The 24871-nt window shown below is 50.1% G+C and overlaps 1 protein-coding gene across 1 annotated transcript in view; it reads right to left on the minus strand.

Moving 5' to 3' along the window:
- LOC147659037 (coronin-1B-like) overlaps positions 1-24110 on the minus strand; it is a 111126-nt gene extending 87016 nt beyond the window's left edge. The window contains exons 1-3 of the mRNA XM_086952025.1: positions 23910-24110; positions 766-888; positions 554-683 (exon numbers count right to left, since the gene is read on the minus strand). Coding sequence (XP_086808151.1) covers positions 554-683; positions 766-888; positions 23910-24110 — 454 coding nt within the window. The remainder of the gene's footprint in view (positions 1-553; positions 684-765; positions 889-23909) is intronic.
- Between the last annotated feature and the right edge of the window lie 761 nt (positions 24111-24871).

A 24871-nucleotide genomic window follows, 5' to 3' on the forward strand; every position in this document is an offset into this window, starting at 1 on the left:
GTGTAAAGCTGTACACATGCACTGTTCGATGAAACAGACTAGTGTAAAGCTGTACACATGCACTGTTCGATGAAACAGACTAGTGTAAAGCTGTACAAATGCACTGTCCTATGAAACAGACTGGTGTAAAACTGTACATATGCACTGTTCTACGAAACAGACTAGTGTAAAGTTGTACACATGCAAGTGTAAAGCTGTATATATGGAATGTTCGATGAAACAGACTAGCGTAAAGCTGTACAAATCCAATGTTCGGTGAAAGACTAGTGTAAAGCTGTACATGTGCCATATCCAATGAAAGACTAGTGCAAAGTTGTACACATGCAAAGTTCTCTGATATGGACTAGTGTAAAGCTGTACACATGCAATGTCTGATGAAATAGACTAGTAAAAAGCTGTTCAAAAGCAAAGTTCTATTAAATAGACAAGTGTAAAACTGTTCACATTCAATGTTAGATAAACGAGACTAGCGTAAAGCTGAACAGATGCAATGTTCGATGAAAGATTAGTGTAAAGCTGAACACAAGCAATGTGAAGACAGAGTCGTTCTCACCTGCGCTCAGGAGCACATTCCGTGCTGTCGGGTGCCAGGTTATGATGCCCACCCGTTTGGAGTGGCCTTCAAGAGTGACCACGGGGTCAGTCAGTGGTGCCACAAGGCCGTTCTCAGGAATCTGCCACACCTGGGGACAGAAGATGGCAGTATTACACCCATGATGTCACACATGGAGGCCACTATGGAGCTGCACACTGGTCACAACTTACCATGACGCTACAGTCTTCTGAGGCGCTGGCAATAACCTCATCATTGTGTGGGCACCAGTCAATGTCCAGGACGGGTCCAGTGTGACCGCACACAGTGGGGTAAGACTTGTCAATGCGGCCAGTCTGAGAGAGAGAGAGAGAGAGAGAGAGAGAGAGAGAATAGAAAATGATTACATGGTTGAGAACATAGCTTTGCCCCACTACAGGTGGGTGACGTGCGTGTTAGTTACAGCAACATACAGGCTCCTAACTGTACAGGCACAGAGGATAGAGATGGCGGTAGAGAACCTATCACCAGCTGGCTGAGCACAAGACAGGGTGGGTTCAGGCGTTGGCTAAGGGCACACACACCTCTAGCTTCGGAGACACGCAGGGGATCGGCAGAGCATATTGCCTTTACAGTGGATTGGCACAGGCCTCTAGGGCAGGATGTGCTTAGGCTGTAGGTATGGTTATTCAGAGTCGGTCACTGCTAGTACTGAACGATCTCACGAGATACAGAATCCTTCACCTTTATTGTGGACTGACACCTCTATGTCAGGATGGGCTCAGGAGCTGGCAATGGGCACACAGTTCCAATCACCTTGAGTACAGACTCAGCAGGGAGATGGATAAAGAGCCTTTCACCTTTGCAGTGGACAGACTTCTCCCTATGACTTGGCGGGCTGAGGCGTTAGTCCATTCACAGCCAGCCGGCTGCAGGAAAACATGGCTAAGGAGAGTGGCTCGGGTATAGAGGAGGTAAGGAGTGTTTAGGACCGAGTAGCCCCGAAAGCGAATATGCTACTTACCAGTATGCATCTGTTCTTGGCATGTAGGGCTGCTGACATTCATATCTGTGCATAGATCGCCGCCTAGTGTTGGGTCCGGATGATTGCACATTGTTGTCCTGGAAGAGTCTTCGAAGTATCACGAGATAGGTGGCTCCTCCCCTGGACTACAGTGCGCATGGGCATCGACTCCATCCCCAGATTGTTTTTAGCCATTGCGGCAAAGATGGAGTGTAACACCGTGAGTGATGATTATGCTAAGAGTAATTAGGAGTGCTGCAGCCGCTACAGGCGCTGGGGAGGAGGGCGGGCGTTATGATTGCCAGCAGCCCTACATGCCAAGAACAGATGCATACTGGTAAGTAGCATATTCGGTTTGAGGCATGTGGGCTGCTGAATTCATATCTGTGCATAGAATGCATAGCAGTCCCTCCATTAGCGGCGGCCGCCTGTGCCAGCTGCAGCAGTTTGAAAAAGTGTTTTCAGAACAGCCTGCCCTACAGCTGCCTGCTGTTTGGAGTGCACATCTACACAGTAGTGTTTCGTAAATGTGTGTGTGGTAGACCATGTGGCTGCTCTACATATGTCTTTTAAAGGAATATTTCCAAGGAAAGCCATGGAGGCCCCCAACTTGCGGGTGGAGTGGGCCCGTGGGGGGACCGTTAAAGTGCGCTTGGCTTTTTCATAGCAAATTTGAATGCACTTAACGATCCACCTGGCTATACCTGCTTTGGAAATGGGGTTGCCTTTGTGCTGTGGCAAAAAGGCAACAAACAGTTGTTTTGTTTTTCGAAAATCTTTGGTCCTATCAATGTAGTACATTAAGGCTCTCTTGACGTCTAGTGTGTGGAGCATCCTCTCCGCCACTGACTCAGGATTCTGGAAGAACACAGGCAGTTCAATAGTCTGATTGATATGGAACTGCGAAACTACCTTAGGAAGAAATGTTGGGTTAGTGCGAAGCACCACCCTGTTGGAGTGAATTTGTATGAATGGCTCTTGGATAGTTAGTGCCTGGAGTTCACTAACGCGTCGCAGTGAAGTAATCGCTATCAGGAAAGCCACTTTCCACGTCAAGAACTGAATCTCGCAGGAATGTAGAGGCTCAAAAGGTGGACCCATCAGTCTGGTGAGGACCACATTTTGGTTCCATTCAGGAGCTGGCGGGGTCCGGGGAGGAATGACTCGTTTGAGTCCTTCCGAAAAAGCTTTAATGGCCGGCACTCTGAAAAGTGAGAGATGCTGCCCGTTTTGTAGATAAGCTGCTACTGCGGACAAAAGTATGCGAATGGAAGCATAGGCCAGATTGCATTTGTATAGATGTAACAGATAACAAATGATGATGTGAGTAGAAGCGTCTAGCGGGTTAATGTTGTGGTCTGCACAGTAAATGACAAACCGCTTCCACTTCGCCGCATAGCATGCTCTGGTGGTGGGCTTTCTTGCCTCCCTTATGATATCCATACAGTCTGGAGGCAAATTGAGGTAGCCAAATTCCAAAGTCTCAGGAGCCAGATTGCCAGGTTGAGATGTTGCGGATCTGGGTGCTGAATGTCGCCATGGCTCTGCGTCAAAAGCCTGGGTGTGAGGTGCAGCCTTTGATGCGGTACCACGGATAGTTCTAGAAACGTGGTGTACCATGGTTGGCGTGCCCACGGCGGAGCAACCAGGATGAGCGTCATCGAGTGTTGCTTCAGCTTGCGTGCCACCAGCGGTATTAGAGGTGCTGGGGGAAAAGCATACGCAAATAAGCCTGACCAGTTCATCCATATTGCATTGCCCTGCGACTGTGGGTGTGGGAACCTGGCGGCAAAGCTTCGGCATTTGGCGTTTTCCTTTGTGGCGAACAGGTCTATCTCTGGATGACCCCACCGCTGGAAGTACGGGTGAAGTACTGATGGATGTATCTCCCACTCGTGCATTTGGTGGCTGTACCTGCTGAGCAGGTCCGACATCTGATTGTCCTTGCCTGGGAGGTGTTCCGCCATGAGGAAGATGTTCCTCTGAATGGCCCACTTCCACATGCTCTGAGCCAGATGAGACAACTGTGGAGAGTGTGTTCCTCCCTGTTTATGAATGTAGTACATGGCTGTCATGTTGTCCGTCCGGATCAACACAACCTTGTTGAACAGATGTAACTTGAATGCTTTCATCGCCATGAAGATAGCCATCAGCTCTAGAAGGTTGATGTGCATCTTCTTTTGCTGCGTTGTCCATAGTCCCTGCACAGTGTAGTGGAGTACATGAGCTCCCCAACCCTGGAGAGATGCGTCTGTCGTCAGAATGATCTGTGGCCAAGCTCCTGGAACGGTCGTCCCTTGCAAAGGTTTTGTGGATTCCACCAATGCAGAGAGTTGTATGCACGACCGGTTACCAACACTAGGTCTTTCAACTGTCCGTGAGCCTGATTCCACTGACGTGCTAAGCACTCCTGAAGCAGACGCATATGTAGTCTCGCGTGCGGGACTATGAAGATGCAGGAGGCCATCATGCCTATCAACTGCATGAACACTCGTGCCTGAAGCGAGTGTTGAGGTCTGAGTTTCTGTATCAGCGATTGAATGCTGCTGATCCTCACTGAATTTGGCTGTGCTTTGGCTGCGAGAGTGTCTATTGTCGCGCCCAGATACTGCCGTATGTGGGCGGGCTGAAGGTGGGACTTTGGGTAATTCAGTGAGAATCCCAGATCGTGAAGAAGGTGAATGGTGTGGGACATGTGGGAGGCACACTGCTGGGCCGACTTTGCCTGGATAAGCCAGTCGTCCAGATAAGGGTAGACATGAATGTTCTGTCTCCGTAGGTGTGCAGCCACTGTCGCCAGGCACTTTGTAAACACCCTGGGTGCCGTCGTTACTCCGAAAGGGAGGACCTTGAATTGGTAATGCTGATTTTGAACGGTGAATCTGAGATATTTTCTGTGTGACGGGTGTAGCGGAATATGAAAGTATGCATCCTTCAGATTTAATGTTGCTAGGAAATCTCCCTGACTGAGCAACGGTAGAACCTGCTGCAACGAAAGCATGTGAAAGTGTTCTGATAGAATGTACTGATTGAGGGGTCTGAGGTCCAGTATGGGTCTGAGGGACCCGTCCTTTTTTGAAGTCAAGAAGTACAGTGAGTACACTCCTATACCTCTTTCTTCCACAGGCACGAGGTCGATTGCCCCTTTTTGCAGCATGACGAGTACCTCCTACTGCAATAAGTGCAAATGCTCTGTGGACATAGGACGGTGTCTTGGGGGTATGTTGGGTGGAGTGGATGTTCACTACAGACAATAACCGTACTGGATAAGCTTTGTGACCCACCTGTCTGTGGTGATGGACTTCCAGACCGGCAGGAACTGTTGGAGTCTCCTCCCCGACCGGTGTTGTATGGTCGGGGGGCAGTGACAAGGCGTCACTGTTTGTTAGTGGCGGAGGATCTGGAGCTGTTGTTTCCACGACCTCTGCCCTTGGCGCTGTTTCCACGATAGCCACCTCTACTTTGTTTGGTTTATGTGGTTTGCGCGCCACCTTTATTGTACTGTGTTTGCTGGGACAGCTGGCCTCTGGAAACACCTCTATTGCTTGAGCGACGAAAAGAACCACCCCTGAACTGCTGCGACTGGAGAGCCCCCATAGACTTTGCAGTCTCAGTGTCCTTTTTGATTTTCTCCAAGGTGGTGTCCACCTCTGGGCCAAAATGATCAGGGTTTACTGGCCGATTTAGAATGGTGGTCTGTATCTCTGGCTTGAACCAGGAGATTCTGAGCCAGGCATGTGGCCTCAACATGACACTTATGTTAACGGCTCTGGCTGCGGTGTCTGCTGCGTCCAGTGCACATTTGATAGAAGCATTTGATATGAGCTTCCCTTCCAGTATGAGCATCTCTGCTGCCTCCTTATATGCATCTGGCAAGTGTTGTAACAGGGTCTCCAGTGTGTCGTAATGGGCCCTGTCATACCTATCTAAAATTCCCCTAGTGTTTGAAATGCGCCAGATTTGGCCGCTTGAGCTGCCACCCTTTTCCCCGATGCCTCTAGCACCTTAGATTCTTTATCAGGGGGAGGAGCATCACCCGTTGTATGTGAGTTAGCCCTCTTCCGGGCATTAGAAACAACCAGAGAGTCCAACGGCAACTGTCCCTTAATGTAGGTAGGGTCCCCAGGCGCCGGTTTGTACTTTTTTTCAATTCTGGGGTTTATCACCCTGCCCCTTGTAGGCTCCTTAAATACCTCTCCGGCATGTTTCAAGACACCCTTCAGCATAGGCAGAGTCTTGACAGTCCTCTCTGAGGTGGAAAAGATGTCAAACAGAAAATCCACTTCAATAGGGTTAGCATGGAGATGGACATCATGATTTTTGGCTGCCCTTTCAATAAGTGCATTAAACGCCGCTGAATCCTCAGTAGGCGATGTTTTTACAGCATACACCTGAGTGTCTGGGGCAGTGTGTGGATCCCCTGGGTCAGCAGCATCTGCCCAGGGTTCATTATGATCTTCTGGATCAGTGTCCACAGGATAGTTGTACTCTTCATCGTCACCTTCCCCTGTTTCCACATCCGAATAAGTGGGCGAGACATCTTGGCCACGTGGAGATATAGGTTCTACAAGAACGGGTGTCGTAGTAGAATCCTTCTTCTTTTTCAATGGGATTCTATACGACTCCATGGGCTGTTCCGGGGCGATTTTTCGTTTAAATATAGAAAGTCTGCCTGTGTCTGCATCGATGAATTGTTCCTGTTGCTCTTCAAGCGAGGGTTGTCGATGCTTTGTGGCCGGTACCACGGTTGTGGGCTTCGGCCCGTGGACACCTTCTTGGGCGCTTCGACGGCCATCTTAGGGACGAAGGCCTTCGGTACCACTTTTGGCGGCAGCGTGAAGTGGATGGGCTCTGACGTCTTTTGAGGTTTACCGGCAGGCTTTGGAGGTGGAGTATCCTTTGGTCCGACAGCCGAAGCCTTCTCCTTAATGCGCTTCAGCGAGTCCGCTACCTGCTTCGAGAAGGAGGCGGACGGCTGCGGTGCCTCAACGGAATCCTTCGCGCCATCCCCAGGCGTGGACTCGAGGGTTGTACCACTTTTAGCCTTGTCCGGTCGATGCGTAGGATCGAGAACCTTCTGAGCTCCGAGTCCTTTGTCGGTGTCGACGGTCTTCGGCGCCGTTTTTTTCGGGTCGACGTCTTGACCGGTGCTTTTGTTGTGCCAGTCTTTGGCTCAACGCCCTTTAGCTGCCTCTTCAGGTCGATAACACCTTTATGCTTCGTCGGTGCCGATAGTTCAGAGGACTTCGAGCCAACCAAACCAATACGCACTTTCGGTTTCGATTTCGCCTCTAGTGCTTTGGGTTGCCTAGACACCGAAGCTTTCTCTTTCGGTTTCGATTTGGCAACTTGCGGCTCTTTAGAAGTGTCTGAAGCCGGGCCCGAAGGCGGGGCTGTAGAACCCAGTGGAAGATCTTGGGTAAGGCCATGTGGCGATCCCTCGACCTGAGCCTTATGAAGTGTCTTGGCCCCAGTATTAGTTTGTGGGCTTAGCTCCTCGCTTGAGCTATCTTCCATGGCCCCAAAGGCCCCATCGTCGTCTCCTACTTCGTTGACGACGTCTTCAGCATCGACCATCTCAATATCAGCGTCATAGCTGGAGTCGATCGCCGATGCGGGATCAGACAGGTTCACTCGAACCTCCCGCTCTGCTCCCTCATCATCCTCATCTGCTGGGCTTCCTTGCACGCTGCGTGTCGAAGTCGCATCGTCTTCTTGGATCGGAAACGAGAATAAGCCATACAGCTGGCTTCATCGTGATCCGGCGACAGGCACTTGTTGCACACCGGGTGGACGTCGATGTGAGGATATTTTGAGTTGCACCCGGGACATCTTTTGAACGGGCTCCGTTCCATGATGGTTCGTCGATAAGGCCTCTGGCGTCGACCGGGCCTTCAGTGCCGAAAAGCCACGCAGCTCCTCTGGATGTCCGGCTCGGGAACTGAGCTGGAACAGAACTGGGCACCGATCGCAAGACAATACCGACGATAAGCTAAAGGCCTTTTGGCCAAAAGAAAGTTGTATATCGATTCCGAACTGGAGTGTACCAATATGCATCCAAACCCAATGGCGGAAAAAAACAATCTGGGGATGGAGTCGATGCCCATGCGCACTGTAGTCCAGGGGAGGAGCCACCTATCTCGTGATACTTCGAAGACTCTTCCAGGACAACAATGTGCGATCATCCGGACCAAACACTAGGCGGCGATCTATGCACAGATATGAATTCAGTAGCCCACATGCCTCGAACACATGTAAATATTTTGCCTGTTGAAATAGACAGTCTCAGGTGGTGGAGGGCATTGGTGGCTCTTGCGAACCAGCATCTGCAGCCGGTGCTGGACTTGTTTGACGCAGGTTGTGTCACATTCACAGAGGTGTGAGCCTCCCACGTAAATGACACAAACACATGGAGGGTGGACTGGAGAAGAGGAGGTAAAAGGTAATTTTTCTTCTGTCTCTCTAGACACGTCTAACTTGCTGATGCTTGCATTGTTCTGGTAAATAGATCCTTTTGACAAGCTAGTTTTCCAAAGAACGTTAATGTTATTCCATTAACAGGAGATGCTGCTATTTGCATCTGAAAGCCTAACTCTGCCTCCCGTGACTAGCTACAAGAAAGAAAGGCAGAAACAACATGTTCTTTTGCCTTTTACAACTCTGCGCTTTGGCATAATTTCTTTCAGCCAACAGCATGTTTTATTTCAGGACCAATAGTTTTGCTTTTAAAAGTTCAATTTTGGGATCAAAATCCCAGCATGCAAAGCATTGTTGACTTTAATGACAAAATTGGCTGGAGGTGTTCTACATGAGGTGGAGACACTAGCCAGCTATCTTAAGAAATTTTACAAAATAGCCTACTCTATTTCACAAAATGTTTGATTCACACGCAAAACCAAAAGTAAACTCTGCTCACATTTTGGGACGGTCCCTTTTTACTCACATAATGCACTAAAACAAGCATTGAAAATGGAGATTGGAACAGGTTTATACCGAGTGTCACAAAAAGGTACAACATGGACAGCAGCAGCGCAACCTTTCCTAACACAAACAATAAGTTATGGACAGGTAGCAACAGCAGAAAGAAAATGAATAATTATTATACACATATAGGACTGGCACAACACAGGTAGCTAGCGCACTAAAGAGTGAGTGAGAGGTGCTAAAAGACTATTGTACACTATTTGTAAACAGACAAACATTCAGGAAGTACAAAACTTCTTTAAGATATAGCCAAAGCCCTTTTGGATTTACCATACCTTCATGTTCTCATGTAAGATGAACCCTCACCTACCCCATGTAGTATGCTTAATCAGCGGGTTCCATGAATTGCACTGGGACACTTTGAAGAGTACTTGAGTCCACTGGGTGTAGTCTCCTACTTATTTGGCTCCCTACTTTGGGCGAGGTTATGTCACTTATGTCAACATTTATTTTCTCCTTTTGTTAGTTGATCAGTTAGACCTGTATTACAATTCTAGGTGGGTAAGCTTTAAATGTTTTTTACTGGTGTCTCTCTACCACAAGATTAACACAGAAGGCCAAGCAATGGACACTTCTATTTTCCGTCGACTTCTTTTAGTTTGTGAATATTGCCCCTGAGGTGTCAAGTGTCTTTCCCAGGAATACAGGTATCTCACATCAAATATTCCTCAACAAGCTCGCCAACGTCTACAAAAATTTCAAACCCCAGCCCAAGGCCACCGACTTCTTCATGCAGCACACCAACCCCACTACCACAGACATCAAATGGAGCCAGTTCGCCCCACAGGAGAAAGCAACCAACATGAACTCGGTCCATTCTTGGGCCCCAACCGACCCATGTCTTACCACATCTTCGACCTAGATGAAGCTAGAATCAGCCACATATTCACCACTTAAACACCTCAATTGCCACAGCCACCTTCCCAGAGGACTGGAAACATGCAGAAGTCAACACCATACTAAAGAATCCATTGGTAGACCCCAGCGAACTCAAAAACTACCGACCAATCTCCCTGCTCCATCAAGCAACAACTCTCCTAGCATCCGGAATGGAACCTCCCACTCAACTCCTCTCAATCAGGATTCCGCTGCAACCACAGCACCGAGACAGCCCTCACTGCAGCTATCGACAATATGCGAGCACTATTCAACTTGAGAAGAGACTGCAGGTCTGATCCTCCTAGACCTCTCAACAGCCTTCGATACGGTCTCCCACCACACACTCATCAAAAGGTTGCACACAACAGGCATCCAAGGAGCCACTATCAGATAGATCACCTTTCCTCACCAGAAGAACGCAACACGTCTGTCTTTGTCCCTTCTCCTCCGAACCCAAGGAAATCATCTGTGGAGTACCCGAAGGATACTCACTGGCCCAGACACACTCTCTTCAACACTTATATGACACCTCTGCCCAGCATCGCCAAAACCCACTAACTCAACATCATATCCTATGCCAAAGACACACAACTCATCCCGTCTCTCTCCGAAAACACCATCAACACCAAGACCAACTTCCACAACTGCATGACAAATGCTGCCAACTGGATGAAGGGCAACTGCCAAAAGCTCAACAAGGACAAGACCGAGGTAATGATTTTCGGAAATAAAATCCCCCCATGGGACGCATCCTAGTGGCCCTCAGAACTCTGACCTACTCCTACACCCGCTGACCAAGCTAGGCATCATTATGGAAAACAAGCTAACCATGACGAATCAGGTCAACTCCGACTCTTCCTCCTGCTGCTTCATCCTCCTCATGCTTCGTAAGATATGCAAATGGCTACCCCAAAGCTCAAGGCGCACCATCACCAAGGCCCTCATCTCCAGCTGACTATACTGCAGCAACGGTCTCTACGCAGGGATCACAGCCCACCTCCTACGATAACTACAGACCATACAGAACGCAGCAGCCAGACTGGTCCTCGACTTGGCTCCCTATACAGAAAAGATGGCATTTCAAGCCCCTGACCCGCAAATACAAGGCCCTTCACAACTGCAGACCATCCTACTTGAACCACCACCTGAACTTCCATCAGCCCACCAGACAAGTATGCGTCCCTTTCTCTAACCTCACCTCCGCATCCAACGTAGCAGATGCGGAGGGCGCATCTTCGCCTACCTAGCAGCAAAAGGCATGGAAAGAGCTAATATTTTATTTACGGTCCTCCCCATCTCTTCTAGAGTTCTGTAGCTCCCTTAAGACATGGCTATTTGACTAATTAACTGGACGCTGCTAGTGCCAGGATACTCTCACGGGGTCAAGCAGCACTCCACAAATCTATTGATTGATTGAAATATTGAGAAAAAAACTCTGCTTCATAGGACATGTTCACCAGCCTCAGAAGGGGGAGGGGTGATGGGGCAGACTTTGAAACAGACTTCTGGCAAGGTTGTCAGCATGCAGCATGTTTACCAGGACGAGTAATTGTCAGTGCAGTTTGCGCTATGAAAGAGACCGTGCCCGTACTGCCAAGCTACACTCGCAACTGACTGGGTGTGGGTAGTGGAAGTGCATAGACCCTGAGACCACAAACTATAAGGCCAACAGCAAAGCATCTGCTGCTTCACTGCTAGCACCAAAGGGGCAGAGGTAGTGAGGCGGTGTCTGCCGAGACCCATAATTTGTAGCAGCTCCATCTGTTTTGCATCCTGTGCAAAAACACAGTGCCATGGAGGCTTAAGGAAACAGTTCTTGGCTCAGCCTGTATATCCCTCTCTTCTGTATACGTCAGTGACTGCCACTTTTATTTAAAGTTAAAATCCTAACTTTTTCATTTTAAAAATGTATTCTGGATTGTTTCACTTTAGCACCTTAGATCAGATCACCGCGCTGAGTGGCCTTTATTAAAAGTAGTGAACCACACCCTTTCTGCTGTGACAATTTTAGTACACTCATGAGGCAAGTCAGTTGACTTGTTTCCTCCTATGTAATCCTTTTAATTTGAAAGATGGAACAACATTATGGTCTATCAAACCATGCACAAGTGAGGTTGTTGCACAGCATGCATCTTGAGCTATTTTAAAGGTGCTCTCAAATGTGATCAAGGAAAAGGAGTGCCTAGGATCACACTGTATGGTCAAGCTTAGAAGCTGGGATTGAAGTCAACTTATCCTAAATAGACATTGCACAATTCAGGTCCTGGATGGATATTGCAGGTTTCCCGCTTCTGCCCTGATGAAAATGTTATTAGTGACACAAGATGCCCTCCATTTGTCTTATGCTACCTATTCAAGGTCCTCACTGGGCTAATAAATGGAGCAACATTATGGACATTTAAACCATATACAAGAGAGGTTTTTATATAGAGCACACTTTGCATAAATTATATCAAGTTGCTGTCAAAGTGATGATCACTAAAAAAGAAGCAGAGTGAAGGAAAGGTCACATAGTTTGGTCAAGCTGTGAAGTTGTGACTGAAACCAGAATCACTGGGTCAGGACCCCACAACTAGTTTTGCCCTGGATTAAACACAAGCTTCTGAATGGCCGCGGCAGGTCATGCAAGTGCATTCAAATTATCCATAGTTCTTAATGAGATGGGGGAAAAAGCAGTGGAAACACCCCTCTTTATAGAGAAGCCACAACGTGGTCAGAAACATTGCAAGTTTCTCTCCTGCAGAGGACAGGTACAGCTAAGGTAGAATCAGCACAAGCAGGCATTACCCGTGCAAGCTTCTCTCCTACAGAGGATAGGTACAGCTAAGGTAGAATCAGCACAAGCAGGCATTACCCGTGCAAGCTTCTCTCCTACAGAGGATAGGTACAGCTAAGGTAGAATCAGCACAAGCAGGCATTACCCATGCAAGCATCTCTCCTGCAGAGGACAGGTACAGCTAAGGTAGAATCAGCACAAGCAGGCATTACCCGCGAAAGCATCCCTCCTGCAGAGGACAGGTACAGCTAGGGTAGAATCAGCACAAGCAGGCATTAGCCGCGAAAGCATCCCTCCTGCAGAGGACAGGTACAGCTAGAGTAGAATCAGCACAAGCAGGCATTACCCATGCAAGCTTCTCTCCTGCAGAGGACAGGTACAGCTAGGGTAGAATCCGCACAAGGCATTACCCCTGCAAGCTTCTCTCCAGCAGAGGATAGGTACAGCTAGGGTAGAATCAGCACTAGCAGTCATTACCCGCGAAAGCATCCCTCCTGCAGAGGACAGGTACAGCTAGGGTAGCAGAAGCACAAGCAGGCATTACCTGCACACGCTTCTCTACTGCAGAGGACAGGTACAGGTAGGGTAGAATCAGCAAAAGCAGGCATTACCCATGCAAGCTTCTCTCCTGCAGTGGACAGGTACAGCTAGGGTAGAATCAGCAAAAGCAGGCATTACCCATACAAGCGTCTCTCCTGCAGAGGACAGGTACAGCTAGGGTAGAATCAGCAAAAGCAGGCATTACCCATGCAAGCTTCTCTCCTGCTTTGGACAGGTACAGCTAGGGTAGAATCAGCACAAGCAGGCATTACCCATGCAAGCTTCTCTCCTGCAGAGGACAGGTACAGCTAGGGTAGAATCAGCAAAAGCAGGCATTACCCATGCAAGCTTCTCTCCTGCAGAGGACAGGTACAGCTAGGGTAGAATCAGCACAAGCAGGCATTACCCATGCAAGCTTCTCTCCTGCAGAGGACAGGTACAGCTAGGGTAGAATCAGCACAAGCAGGCATTACCCATGCAAGCTTCTCTCCTGCAGAGGACAGGTACAGCTAGGGTAGAATCAGCAAAAGCAGGCATTACCCGCGAAAGCATCCCTCCTGCAGAGGACAGGTACAGCTAGGGTAGAATCAGCAAAAGCAGGCATTACCCGCGAAAGCATCCCTCCTGCAGAGGACAGGTACAGCTAGGGTAGAATCAGCAAAAGCAGGCATTACTCGCAGCACAAGCAGGCATTACCCGCGCAAGCATCCCTCCTGCAGAGGACAGGCAGAGCTAGGGTAGAATCAGCACAGGTAGGCATTACCCATGCAAGCTTCTCTCCTGCAGAGGACAGGTACAGCTAGGGTAGAATCAGCAAAAGCAGGCATTACCCGCGAAAGCATCCCTCCTGCAGAGGACAGGTGCAGCTAAGGTAGAATCCGCACAAGCAGGCATTACCCATGCAAGCTTCTCTCCTGCAGAGGACAGGTACAGCTAGGGTAGAATCAGCAAAAGCAGGCATTACCCGCGAAAGCATCCCTCCTGCAGAGGACAGGTACAGCTAGGGTAGAATCAGCAAAAGCAGGCATTACCCGCGAAAGCATCCCTCCTGCAGAGGACAGGTACAGCTAGGGTAGAATCAGCAAAAGCAGGCATTACTCGCAGCACAAGCAGGCATTACCCGCGCAAGCATCCCTCCTGCAGAGGACAGGCAGAGCTAGGGTAGAATCAGCACAGGTAGGCATTACCCATGCAAGCTTCTCTCCTGCAGAGGACAGGTACAGCTAGGGTAGAATCAGCAAAAGCAGGCATTACCCGCGAAAGCATCCCTCCTGCAGAGGACAGGTGCAGCTAAGGTAGAATCCGCACAAGCAGGCATTACCCATGCAAGCTTCTCTCCTGCAGAGGACAGGTACAGCTAGGGTAGAATCAGCAAAAGCAGGCATTACCCGCGAAAGCATCCCTCCTGCAGAGGACAGGTACAGCTAGGGTAGAATCAGCAAAAGCAGGCATTACTCGCAGCACAAGCAGGCATTACCCGCGCAAGCATCCCTCCTGCAGAGGACAGGCAGAGCTAGGGTAGAATCAGCACAGGTAGGCATTACCCATGCAAGCTTCTCTCCTGCAGAGGACAGGTACAGCTAGGGTAGAATCAGCAAAAGCAGGCATTACCCGCGAAAGCATCCCTCCTGCAGAGGACAGGTGCAGCTAAGGTAGAATCCGCACAAGCAGGCATTACCCGTGCATGCATCCCTCCTTCAGAGGGCAAGTACTGCTAGGTTGGAGCAGAAGCACCAACAGGCACAACTCGGTTAACAGAAGTGCAAGCTTTAGTTTTCCTCAATAAATAGGGAAAGCATGGCAACAGCAAAACAAGGAGACACTAAGCACAGTCTTTCCTTTCTTCAGAAAAGATTCGTGTCTACTACTGGCTGGGCAAAAACCACATCTCTCAACCCACTGCCTAGTTCAGTTTCACATACTGAAGGAGCGGGTTCAGACACGCTTTAATGTCTGAAAGGCTGTCATAGGCTCAGGGAGCGGTGCCAGACGAGGCGGATGCAGCTGCAGCAAAGATAACTGCGAGCTGGAGCCTGGGGAGCAAGAGGGTGACCAAGTGGCAGCCGCAGTCGGTTGTAGTGTAACAGAGACTGGAACACTAAAGGCAAAGGCATGACACGCCCTTCCCTCTCGCATATACAGCACCCGCTCACCTGCTGGCAGACACCATGAAGCCATGGGACTTCCAGGACTGACAAAGCACGCCACTGACGCCAAAGTTATTTGTAAGACACGGGCCCCACCCAATGGCCACATTGGAGAACACACCTAGATACAGACTAAAAACACAACAAAACCGCAGCAGTCTTACAACACTGAAAAAAGATTCCACTGGCTGTGACCACAACATACACTAGGGGAGGTGCTCCTCACCCTCCAAAGGGGAGGACGCCCAGGGAAGCACTGCAGCACTGGATATAAAAGCAAGGAGCTTTTATATGCTATGGAATGGGTGTATGTGTGACACCCCTACAACTGGAGAACTTGGAAGGGATGGGGTATTGGGGCTCCATCCTGGCCCTCTGAACCCTTGCTATTCCGGGTCCAAAACCCATAACCAGGTCTGTCAATACGCCTCAACATGGCCTTCAGCTGTCTCGGATTGTTCATTACTGACAGAGAAGAGAGTAGACAGCTCCCCACCTCAAGGATTTCACAGCGACATGTAGGGGATTTCTGCAGCTAGAGTTGCTCAAGCAATGAACCCGCTTCCCCGCGGCTGAGACTGATCTGATCTGATTTCCAGTGCTGACCACCACTGCCAGCCTCTTCATACGGCCCTGTATGTGTATGCATACTGTGCACTGCTACATCCTCACCTTCCATCCTATACTGGAAGAAAACAGATTTTAGGTATTGCCTAGGCAACGCTTGCGCGGTCTCTTTGAGACATGCTGTAGTCAGAATATGGTCATAACGCTCCGCCAACTTCCCGCCCATCTCTTTAATTGGCTCCTGTCCCTGTCCTTTGTAAATGGTGGCTTTTTAATGGTCAATAGGCTTAGTAGCCCCTCCTTAGTACCGCCTTGTCTCTTGTTGGAACCTCCCAGCGACCGCTGAGCCTCTACCCGGGCGAGGTCGCCCCCACGCACCTCTGCTTTCTGCCTCATTTCTGCCTTAGTTTTTGCCTTCAGACGCCGGATGACCCAGCCGCCGCTGAGCCGCGCTACGACCACTTTTCCCGCCGCTGCCTCCCTGCGGCCCCGCCCACCTCCAGCCCATTCGCTGCCCCACTCCCGTCACCCAGCTGACCCTCCCTCCCGGCTCCTTACTTATGACGCGTGCGCCAAATGCAAGCCCGTCTGCGCCCGTCCACGCCTGGACCGCCCCCAGCGCCAGGACCCCACAAGACCACCCGACGGACCTACGACGCCGCCACCCTCAACGCACTCAATGCCGGCCGGAACCCTGCCTGCTACCGAGCCACCCCAAAACGCTCCCACAGACCCTTCACCTGCAAAGACTGCCGCTTCACCTGCCTCCGAAACTGCACCGCACCCGCCAAGCCGAGCGCCAGCATCTTGCATCTTGCTCAACACCCGCTCCGTCCACAGACAACCCGTGGAACTCTGGAACCTCCTCGACACAACATCACCAGACGTCGCCTTCCTCACGGAAACCTGGATGAACGCCTCCTCAGCCCCCGACATCGTCATCGCTATCCCGGACGGGTACAAGATCACCAGGAGGGACCGCATCAACCAGACCGGAGGAGGCATCGCCATCGTACATAAGAACACCGTCCGCATCACGACCAACTCTGACGACACCCTCACCGCCGCTGAACACCTCCACTTCCAGATACACACTGACCCCAATACGACCCTCAGAGGCACCCTCATCTACAGACCCCCGGGACCACGCACACAATTAAGCGAAGACATCGCAGACTTCATCAGCCCGCGCGCCCTCCCCTCTGCGGACTACATCCTCCTAGGGGACTTCAACTTCCACCTGGAGAACAACAACGACACCAACACCACCACCCTGCTGGACAACCTCAGACTCAAGCAACTGGTGAACACCCCCACCCACTACGCCGGCCACCCGGCCACACGCTTGACCCCGTCTTCTCCTCCAGCAAGCACATCTCCTTCAGCCACTCCACCGGACTTCACTAGACGGACCACAGCTCGTCCACTTCAGCTTCAGAAGAACCACGACCCACCACCACCCTCAACAGGCTCCTCGCAGGAGCTGGAACAAGATCACCGACGACCAGCTCACCACCTGCCTCAGCCAGAACCCTCCCGCCAGCACATCGGACCCCAACGAAGCAGCCAGCAACCTCACACAGTGGATCACCATCTGCGCAGACCACCGCGCACCACTGAAGACCCCTCCCAGCAGACCCGGCAGCAAGAAAGCCTCCTGGTTCACCAATGAACTCAAGAACTCCAAGAAGAACTGCCGCACCCTCGAGAAAGCCTGGAGCAACAATCAGACCACAGACAACATGACTGCCCTCAAGCACGCTACCCGCAAACACCACTAGCTGATCCGCTCCACCAAGAAGACAACATTCAAGGAACGACTGGACAACAACACCCACAACAGCAAGGAACTCTTCAACATCGTCAAAGAGCTCTCCAACCCCAGCGCCGGAAACAACTACATCACTCCTTCGCAAGACCTCTGCGACGCCCTCGCCGCGTTCTTCCACAGCAAGATCGCCGACATACACAACAGCTTCGACGCACAGACCACGCACCCTACCACCGAGCCAACGCCCCCCACCACCACCCTCTGCGCCTGGACTCCGGTCAGCACCGAAGACACCACCCGCGTGATGAAAACCATCCACTCCGGATTACCTACCGACCCCTGCCCCCACCACGTCTTCAACAAAGCCGACTCCATCATCGCACCCCAACTCCGGGACATCATCAACACCTCCTTCAACATCGCCACCTTCCGGGAGAGCTGGAAGCACGCCGAAGCTCAGCGCCCTCCTGAAGAAACCAACAGCGGACCCCACCGACCTCAAGAACAACCATCCCATCTCGCTCCTCCCTTTTCCTGCCAAGGTCATCGAGAAGATCGCCAACAGTCAGCTGGCCGCCATCCTCAAGACAAACGGATCCCTCGACCACTCGCAGTCCGGCTTCCGCGCCAACCACAGCACCGAGACCACCCTCATCGCAGCCACAGACGACATCAGATCCCTCCTCGACAACGGGGAAACAGCGGCCCGCATCCTCCTGGACCTCTCCGCAGCATTCGACACGGTCTGCCACCGCACCCTAGTGCAGCGCCTCAACAACATCGGAATCCAAGAGAGGGCACTGGAATGGATCATCTTGTTCCTCACCGGAAGAACCCAGAGGGTCTGCCTGCCCCCGTTCAGATCCAAGGCCACTGAAGTAATCTGCGCCGTACCACAAGGATCATCACTCAGCCCTACCCTCTTCAATGTCTACATGAGCCCCCTCGCAGCCATCGCACGCCGACACAACCTCAACATCATCTCCTACGCCAACACCCAGCTAATCCTCTCCCTCACAAACGACCCCGCCACCGCCAGAACTAACCTACACGAGGGGATGAGGGACGTCATCGAATGGATGAGGAACAGCCGCCTGAAGCTGAACTCAGACAAGACGGAAGTCCTCATCCTGGGCTCCTCACCCTGCGCCTGGGACGACTCCTGGTGGCCCCCCGCCCTGGGCAGCGCACCCAAACCGACAGACCACGCAAGCAACCTGGGCTTCATCCTGGACTCCTGCCTCTCGATGACCAGACAAGTCAACGCCGTCTCGTCATCATGCTTCAACACCCTGCGTATGCTCCGTAAGATCTTCCGGTGGATCCCCACCGAAACCAGGAACACGGTCACCCAGGCACTCGTCACCAGCCGACTGGACTACGGGAACACCCTCTACGCCGGAACCACAGCCAAACTTTAGAAAAGACTCCAACACATCCAGAATGCCTCTGCACGACTCATCCTGGACATCCCCCGTCACAGCCACATCTCCAGACACCTGAGAGACCTGCACTGGCTCCCCGTCAGCAAGCGGATCACGTTCAGACTCCTCACTCATGCACACAAGCCTCTCCACGACCTGGGCCCCAGGTACCTCAACAACCGCCTGACCTTCTACACTCCCACCTGCCAGCTACGTTCCACCAGCCTCACCCTCGCCGCCGTTCCACGCATCCGCAGAGCCACCACCGGAGGAAGAGCCTTCTACTACCTGGCAGCCAAGACATGGAACTCCCTCCCCACCCACCTCCGACTGACCCAGGACCACCTTTCCTTCAGGAGGCAACTCAAGACCTGGCTCTTCGAGCAGTAGCAGACCCCCCCAACCCCAAGCGCCTTGAGACCCCTCCGGGTGAGTAGCGCCCTATACAAATGCTATGATTGATTGATGATGACACCCCCCTGTTCCATGTGTTGTTACTCCCTAGCTTTTAATTACAGACTCAGAGCACTATATTCTTAAAGGGCTTCAGGCAGGACACACGCTTTGTCCTAAGCAAGTTTGGCAGTGATTACTTTACTCAATAGCACGGCTCACATTAATGGGAGACAGTCTATTAATTTCCCTTCATCAGCTCTACACAGAGTACAACATAATCCAGCAATAATAGAATAATTCTTTTGTCACATTTCAAAGCAACTAATTGTATATATGGACATAGATATTTCAATGTACTCATGGTAGGGTCTTGCATGCAATGCATTATAGGTAAGGTGGGTTTACCACATCTTCTGCAGGGTGCAGTACCATATGTGGCAAAAAGAGATCCCACAGGAACACTATTGTTGCTACAACACGTGTCCTGAGGACAGGAACTGCAGAGTTTTGTTGATAAACTGGGAGTAGGAACCTTAAAAATGTAATTAGGAGATAGCAGACTAGTTTACATTCGAACCACCCTAAGGAGAATCTGCCTGGAACTGAGGAGGAAAGATGACTCCTGCCTGCTGCTACCAGACAGCACAAGGAGGGGTCTCCAGCTCTACCTTGAACCTCTGCACCAGCAGTTTGCATCAGGACAGGCTGTGTGAGGTCCTGCTGACCTACAGGGCTAAGAAACCAGGGTGCAGCCAGAGAAGCCTCCTACCTGCTGCTGCCCGACAGCACCAGGAGTGCAGAGAGGGGACTTCAGCTCTGCCTTGAATTTCTGCACCAGCAGTTTGCACCAGGACTGGTTATGTGAGCCTCCTGCTGACCTATAGGGCTAAGTAGCCAGGGTGCTGCAAGAGAAACCTCCTGCCAGACCATGGAACGTTTGTGACCCAGGGCGTCAGAGGTCCTAGGGACGGAGGAAACTGGTGCCTAGTAGAAACCCAAAAGGATCAGCTGAAACAGACATTTTCTTGTGAACCTCCATGAAGATTTGTAGGACTTCTCCTACATTGGACACCCTCAAATGAAGTCCAAGGCGTGAGTCCTGAAGGTCTGGCGACTCCACTTCAAGTTAGCAGAGATATCGAAGTGATGGGGAAATGTTTCATTCCTGGAGGACGGGGAAGCTATCCCTCATGGGGAGTACCAAAGTTATACTCCTAGAAGAGAGGGATAACCTGACAAGACTATCTAAATCTGAGACTTCGGCGTAACTGTTTTTCCAGCTCAGCTTATTTAGTGGCAGCTTCGGGTTACAGCGAGATTGCTTAACCAATTTATCAGCATTTACTGAGTCCTGCCTGAAGAAATCTTCCTCAGCCCAAACTGAAAACTTTTAGCTGGACCAGCCACCAACCTTTACCCGGCTGCAGACTCTCCTAGTTTAGCCCCAGGGAATGCCTTGGTCCCCCCAGCACTCTGCATGGAAGACGCTGACATTTTGCCGTTCTGGATTTCACGCATGAGAACAATGAGTGAATTAGGGTGGTTTTTGTTTTCCTTATAACTTGTTATCATTTTTCCAATGTTACTGGTTTTTCTGACAACTGCTTATTAATTTGGTCTTTTTTTTTTTACTAAAATGGCTTGAACATTTTGAAGTATGAGCTCAAAGGAAGGCCACACCACATTTGCCGATCTGCAGTGGGTGAGCCCAGATTTCCGCAACGAAACCAAGTGGCCGGCAGTGTCCCCATGTGTGTCATCCTTCTGTTTCCGGACCGCATAGGTCTGATGGCGCAGGCGCTGGCCTCCAGGGTACAGCACGTGGACCATTAACACCGATGCCAGTCTTTGGCTAGGATTTTCAGGAAACCTTACAATAATCATGATTATGACTGATGCTGCAGCGTGTTCTCGATAGTGATCGAGGAACCATTACATTTCTTGAAATCCAGTTAAATAATGAATTGCCTTAAAAAAAAGTCCTAGGTCAGCTTTCCAATATAGGATTAAGCATGTGTCGAGTCTTTGAAACTGTTAAAAAAAACAAAAAACAGACATGTCACTGTAAACTAATATTCCTATATTCAAATATGTATTTCTCTCTCGACTTCGCAATATTACTCATTATTTTATATTCAGAGAAACTGTTGAAAATATATGCCTATGATCTTTGTGTGACTTATATTAAGTTATTCAAACATTCTTCTTACAGACAGTTTGCAGGTGTGCCAGGCTCCTAGGCCTTGCAGGAGCACAATAGTATTGTATTAAGACTGTCACCTGTGTCGCGGTTTCTACTCAGATTCCCTCCACACCAACAGACAGAGGTTCCTACTCACATGCAGAACCTTTAAAGCCCTGCATCAGCACTCACAATGGACCTCACTCTTACCATACTGAGATGGAGAACCATTAAAGCCAGCAACAGCACTCACAATGCACCTCACTCTTACCATACTGAGATGCAGCACCATTAAAGCCCTGCCTCAGCACACACAATGCACCGTACTCTTACCATACTGAGATGGAGAACCATTAAAGCCCTGCAATAGCACACACAATGCACCGCACTCTTACCATACTAAGATGGAGAACCTTTACAGCCCTGCATCAGCACTCACAATGCACTGCACTCTTACCATACTGAGATGGAGAACCATTAAAGCCAGCAACAGCACTCACAATGCACCTCACTCTTACCATACTGAGATGCAGCACCATTAAAGCCCTGCCTCAGCACACACAATGCACCGTACTCTTACCATACTGAGATGGAGAACCATTAAAGCCCTGCAATAGCACACACAATGCACCGCACTCTTACCATACTAAGAAGGAGAACCTTTACAGCCCTGCATCAGCACTCACAATGGACCTCACTCTTACCATACTGAGATGGAGAACCATTAAAGCCAGCAACAGCACTCACAATGCACCTCACTCTTACCATACTGAGATGCAGCACCATTAAAGCCCTGCCTCAGCACACACAATGCACCGTACTCTTACCATACTGAGATGGAGAACCATTAAAGCCCTGCAATAGCACACACAATGCACCGCACTCTTACCATACTAAGATGGAGAACCTTTACAGCCCCGCCTCAGCACACACAATGCACCTCACTCTTACCATACTGAGATGGAGAACCTTTACAGCCCCGCCTCAGCACACACAATGCACCTCACTCTTACCATGCTGAGATGGAGAACCATTAAAGCCCAGCATCAGCACTCGCAATGCACCTCACACTTACCATACTGAGATGGAGAACCATTAAAGCCCTGCCTCAGCACACACAATGCACCGCACTCTTACCATACTAAGATGGAGAACCTTTACAGCCCTGCATCAGCACTCACAATGCACTGCACTCTTACCATACTGAGATGGAGAACCATTAAAGCCCTGCAACAGCGCACACAATGCACCTCACTCTTACCATACTAAGATGGAGAACCATTAAAGCCCTGCCTCAGCACACACAATGCACCGCACTCTTACCATACTAAGATGGAGAACCATTAAAGCCCTGCCTCAGCACACACAATGCACCTCACACTTACCATGCTGAGATGGAGAACCATTAAAGCCCAGCATCAGCACTCGCAATGCACCTCACACTTACCATACTGAGATGGAGAACCATTAAAGCCCTGCCTCAGCACACACAATGCACCGCACTCTTACCATACTGAGATGGAGAACCATTAAAGCCCTGCCTCAGCACACACAATGCACCTCACTCTTACCATACTGAGATGCAGAACCATTAAAGCCCTGCCTCAGCACACACAATGCACCTCACTCTTACCATACTGAGATGCAGAACCATTAAAGCCCTGCCTCAGCACACACAATGCACCTCACTCTCACCATACTGAGATGGAGAACCATTAAAGCCCTGCAATAGCACACACAATGCACCTCACTCTTACCATACTGAGATGGAGAACCTTTACAGCCCTGCCTCAGCACACACAATGCACCGCACTCTTACCATACTGAGATGGAGAACCATTAAAGCCCTGCCTCAGCACACACAATGCACCTCACTCTTACCATACTGAGATGGAGAACCATTAAAGCCCTGCCTCAGCACATACAATGCACCTCACTCTTGTATCAATACTGAGATGGAGAACCATTAAAGCCCTGCCTCAGCACACACAATGCACCTCACTCTTACCATACTGAGATGGAGAACAATTAAAGCCCTGCCTCAGCACACACAATGCACCTCACTCTTACCACACTGAGATGGAGAACCTTTACAGCCCTGCATCAGCACTCACAATGCACCTCACTCTTCCCATACTGAGATGGAGAACCATTAAAGCCAGCAACAGCACTCACAATGCACCTCACTCTTACCATACTGAGATGGAGAACCTTTACAGCCCTGCATCAGCACTCACAATGCACCGCACTCTTACCATACTAAGATGGAGAACCTTTACAGCCCTGCATCAGCACACACAATGCACCGCACTCTTACCATACTAAGATGGAGAACCTTTACAGCCCTGCATCAGCACTCACAATGCACCTCACTCTTACCATACTGAGATGGAGAACCTTTACAGCCCTGCATCAGCACACACAATGCACCGCACTCCTACCATACTGAGATGGAGAACCTTTACAGCCCTGCATCAGCACACACAATGCACCGCACTCTTACCATACTGAGATGGAGAACCTTTACAGCCCTGCATCAGCACACACAATGCACCACACTCTTACCATACTGAGATGGAGAACCTTTACAGCCCTGCATCAGCACACACAATGCACCGCACTCTTACCATACTGAGATGGAGAATCTTTACAGCCCTGCATCAGCACACAATGCACCTCACTCTTACCTTGCTGAGAGGCAGGACCATGAATGCCCCACCTCCGCTGGCCTCTATGATGATGGCGACAAACTTGGGGTTGACTGCACAGAAGGTGCTGTCCCAGGTGACCCTGGACACACGGATATCATCGTAACACTGGTCGTTCTTCACTGCCTGCCCAAAGACATGGCGGAATTTACTCTGACGCACCACTTTCCGGAAGGACATTGCTGTAGGGAAACAATACAGAATGGATGGTCACCCAATGAGGCAAAGAGAGCAGAGACGGAGATTAAAAATTAGAAAGATGGGAAGAGCTGAGACAGACATATTCATGGGAAAATGAAAGGAGAAGAAGAGACGAAATGAGGAATGGAAAGAAGTCAGTCAGTGAGCAGACACATATAGAGAAGCAGAACTACAGAGGGTAATGTGTGAAAAGAAGAAGCAGACGGGGAGAAGCAATGAGAGCGGGAACAAGCACACAAAGGGATACAGAATTTGAGCAATAGGAACAAACTGCAGAGGAGTGGTGCAGACTACAGAGATGCTAAGCAGGCAGGGGAAGGGTGGAAAAACAGCTACTGGAGGGACAACAAAACATTCAAAGCAGAACATGGGATGTACAGACGAAAAGCAGTACAGAGAAGCGCAAACTGCTGAAGAAACAAAGGAGGAAGCGGCAGAACAAATGACGTAAGAAGGGCAGAGACAACATAAGTGTTCATGAGGCAGAGAAGAACAGACAAGAGGGAGAAAGATTAGAAACTGCACAGAATAAGGGGTTGACAAGAGGCAGAAATGGAGTAGTACGGGTAATAAAAAATAGGTAGACTATTGACGGAGTCAACTCCTGTGTAGAGAAATGGTAAGCTAAGGTAAAGCGTGCTGCAGGGCGGGGGACAGGGAAAAAACTGAGTGTTTCCATTATAAGAGGATGAAGGAAAGATTTAAACAATGATGGTAAGAAAGGAATTACAAACAGAAGA

Source organism: Lissotriton vulgaris, unplaced genomic scaffold, assembly GCF_964263255.1.
Source record: "Lissotriton vulgaris unplaced genomic scaffold, aLisVul1.2 SCAFFOLD_1858, whole genome shotgun sequence".
NCBI lineage: Eukaryota > Metazoa > Chordata > Amphibia > Caudata > Salamandridae > Lissotriton > Lissotriton vulgaris.